Here is a 3,474-nt window from a genome sequence, read left to right on the forward strand (position 1 = left end):
GAAGCTGATCGTATGGCACTTGGAGATTGTCGAACGTCTCGATGGACAGGATGTTGAGTCCTGCTCCGCCATCAATGAGGGTCCTGGTGACCTGCACATTGCTGATGACTGGGGAGCAAAGCATCGGGAGGGCTCCGGCTGTTGCCGCGCACTTGAGCTGATCCGCTGAGCTGAACGTGATAGCACATGTAGACCACCTGAGAGGGCGCATGGCCTAAAGCTTGGGGAGGACTGCATTCACCTCGCGAGCAAACTGCTTGAAGATGCGCTGTGAGGCTGGGGCTTGGGCGCCACCTAAGATGCAAGTGATTGCGCGTGGCTCCTGGAAGCCCCCAGCCCCATCGTCTTGATGTTGGTCTTCGTTCCTCCTTGGCGGTGGCGGTAGAGGAGGAAGACCTGCGTTGCCGTGTGGGCGATCCTCACGAGGCTGATCCCTCCAGCCTCCCTCACGAGGCTGGTCCTGCCAGCGATCCTCGTGAGGTTGGTCACGCCACCCTTGGCGAGGGCCACGGTCTTCCCATCGTCCGCCACCTCTTCCTCCTCCTCGGCCATAGCCCCTGTCGTTGCGCTCGGGGCGTCGGCCGACTCGCCCATCTCGCACGGCCCTGAGCTCTTGACATTCGTTGGTGTTGTGGGTGTGGAGGTCATGGTACACGCAGTATCGGCTGCCCTTGGATGACTCAGGCTGATCCCTGTCCCGCTTGGTGTCTGGTTCCGCTGCAAGCACGGCAGCCCCCTTGCGCTTCACGTCCTTGGCCTTGAGCTTCTTCTCTTCTGGGTCGGCAGCCGGGAGCTCGCGGAGGGAGAGGCGCCCTTCCTCAGCCCTGGCGCACTTGGTCGCCAAGTTGAACAGCTCCAGGGATGTGCATAGGTCTTCATGGATTGCTAGCTCCTCCTTCATCTTGATGTCGCGCATGCCATCGGAGAAAGCTGAGATGATGGCTTCCTCAGTCACCCTGGGGATCTTGAGGCGAGCGTTGTTGAAGCACTGGATGTACTTCTGCAGGGTTTCCCCTGGCTGTTGCTTGATGCGGCGCAGGTCGCTCACGGCCGGGGGCCGGTCGCGAGTGCCCTGGAAGTTGGCGATGAAGCGGGTGCGCATCTCGCCCCAGGAGGAGATCGTGCTAGGAGCCAGGTTCAGGAGCCAGGTGCGGGCGCCATCCTTGAGCGCCATGGGAAACCAGTTCGCCATGACCTTTTCATCTCCGTTGGCGGCTTCGATGCCCAACTCGTAGAGCTGCAGGAACTCCGCGGGGTCCGCTGTGCCATCGTAGCGAGGGGGCAGGTCAGGCTTGAACTTGCCTGGCCATGTGACGCCGCGTAGCTCGGGAGTGAAGGTGAGGCAGCCTGCTGTGGCCACCGGCGCCCTTTGCTGATGCTGGGCTTGCTCCTGGGGATTTCCACGCGTCGCCGCTTGGAGCAGCGCGGGGTCTTGTCGTGGAGGCGGAGGGACGCGATCTTGGCGCGCCGGCGCTGGGAGCGTGCAGCACCTTCTTGGGGACGAGGGATCTCCTGGCAGCTCCCTTCTTGCTGTGCTGGCGCCTGACGCGGAGGGTCTTGCCCTGGGGCTGCGCGCCTTGGAGCCAGGACGCCTTCTTGGGGAGGAGGTGGTGGAGGTGCCTCCTGATCCTCGCTCCCTGCGCGGAACGGAGGGCAAGGCAGCGAAAGGAACGGCAAGGGGGAGCCACCTGCGGCGCTGACGACCTCGGTGATGCGGGCGAGCCAGTCCTCGTAGAGGTCGTCGATGGGACAGTAGTGCAGGAGCTCTCTTGCCAGGAGCAGCGCAGCGTGCGTGTCCGTGGGGGCGCGACGGGCGTGGGACGGTGAACCAGCTGGAGTCAGCAACAGGGTGGCGGTGAGGCCATCCCGCCGCACCGAAGGGTGCTGAGACGAGGCTTGCTGCTCGTTCCCCGCCGGGCCGGTGGCGGCGTTGGCGGCAGGCGATGGGGAACGACGAGGGCGTCCGCCGACGGGTGCCGTCTGGGCGACGCGGGTGGCGAGAGCAGCCCGGCGCTCGGCGCGAGCCCGACGAGCGTCAGCCATGGACATGACGGAAGATCACACGCGAATAGCGGAAGAAAGATTCCGGCGCACCCCTACCTGGCGTGCCAAATGTCAGATTTCGGGTTCCGGCAGATCCTTGAGGTTCGAACACTGGGGTGCGCGCGGAAATCTCTCCCCTATCGATCTACGTCTGATCTCCTCACGTGATCTAAGCTAGAAACGATGAACAACACAAGGGACACGAGGTTTATACTGGTTCGGGCCACCGTTGTGGTGTAATACCCTAATCCAGTGTGTGGTGTGGTGGATTGCCTCAGGGGCTGATGATGAATAGTACAGGGGAAGAATAGCCTCGCGAGAGGTGTTCTTGAGCTGGTGCGATGAACTGTTGGGTGAGTTCGATCGCCTTTCTCTCTCTCTCTCTCTCTTCTATCCGATCCAGTTCTCCCTCGCTCTACTCTATGGTGGCTAGCTCTATTTATAGAGGCCCTGGGCCTCTCCCCAAGTAATGAGTGGGAAGGGCGCCAACAATTGGCCATTTTGAAGGGGAACATCTAGTACAAGTTATCCTGACCAAAGGTGGTCTTCGGCTGCCAAAAGCACTAGTGATGACACTGTCTTGGGCTCCACGGTGACCTCCGTCCTGCCGTTCTGCTGGTCTTGGTCTCATTGCACCAGAATGGTAACCTTTGCCCAATGCCTTGCCCTGTGCTTGCCCCCTTTGCACCGAAAGGGAAACAAGGACACTGCGCAGGCCGGCGCCCGCCTGGTCTTCGATCGTCATGGCTTGCATCACGGGCTACTCGTGAGGTACCCCTGCATTGATCTCTCCGCCTCCTCGCGAGCCAGCCTGATGAGGCTGCCCTTAGGGAAGCTTCCTATCGTCCGCCCCGCGAGGCTTGGCCCCTCACGAGGGTCTTGAGCTTGAGCTGATGAAGATGGGCCACGCTGGGCCCGCACTTGAGCCACGCCGTAGGCCGCACGCAGGCAAGTCTGGGGACCCCCGTTCCCAGAATGCCGACACTATTAACTCAAATGAATTGGATGTCCCTCTATTATTTCTAGCATAAAGAGCATCTCCAACGGCAGCCGGCAAATTTTCTCCCGCTTCCTTAAGCGGAGGACGACATCAAACGCCAGCGGCATACATTTTTACAACTCTAACCAACCAGATGAAATTCGTGCAAACACGGACTAATTTTATATAAGCATGAAGGATTTCGTATAAAAGAGCCGGATCTTCATATAAACATGATGGATTTCATTACATTTACATGAACTAAGAGGTGCCAATCCGGCTATCTTGTATAATTAATACTCCCTCTATCCGGAAATACTTGTCCTAGAAATGGATGTATCTAGACATATTTTAGTTCTAAATGGCCGCCCACGGATCCCTTTGTCTTCCTCATGTCCGTCAGACACTTGCGGGGTCGACGAAGGTCCTCGGAAGAGACGAAGCAGCAAAGA

General features: G+C 59.4%; 1 protein-coding gene across 1 annotated transcript; it reads right to left on the bottom strand.

Annotated features, from left to right (window-relative positions):
• Positions 1-214: 214 nt before the first annotated feature.
• Positions 215-1,102, bottom strand: LOC147975173 (uncharacterized). Its single transcript, XM_087520306.1, has one exon. It carries the CDS (start codon positions 1,100-1,102, stop codon positions 215-217), a length of 888 nt encoding a protein of 295 aa, XP_087376432.1.
• Between the last annotated feature and the right edge of the window lie 2,372 nt (positions 1,103-3,474).

The sequence above is a fragment of the Triticum urartu genome, chromosome 4A (assembly GCF_056163025.1).
Source record: "Triticum urartu cultivar PI428250 chromosome 4A, HENAU_Tu73, whole genome shotgun sequence".
Classification (NCBI taxonomy): Eukaryota; Viridiplantae; Streptophyta; class Magnoliopsida; order Poales; family Poaceae; genus Triticum; species Triticum urartu.

Coding starts and splice junctions, on each gene's coding strand:
- LOC147975173 (XM_087520306.1), bottom strand. CDS start 1,102: ATGCGCACCCGCTTCATCGCCAACTTCCAGGGCACTCGCGACCGGCCC.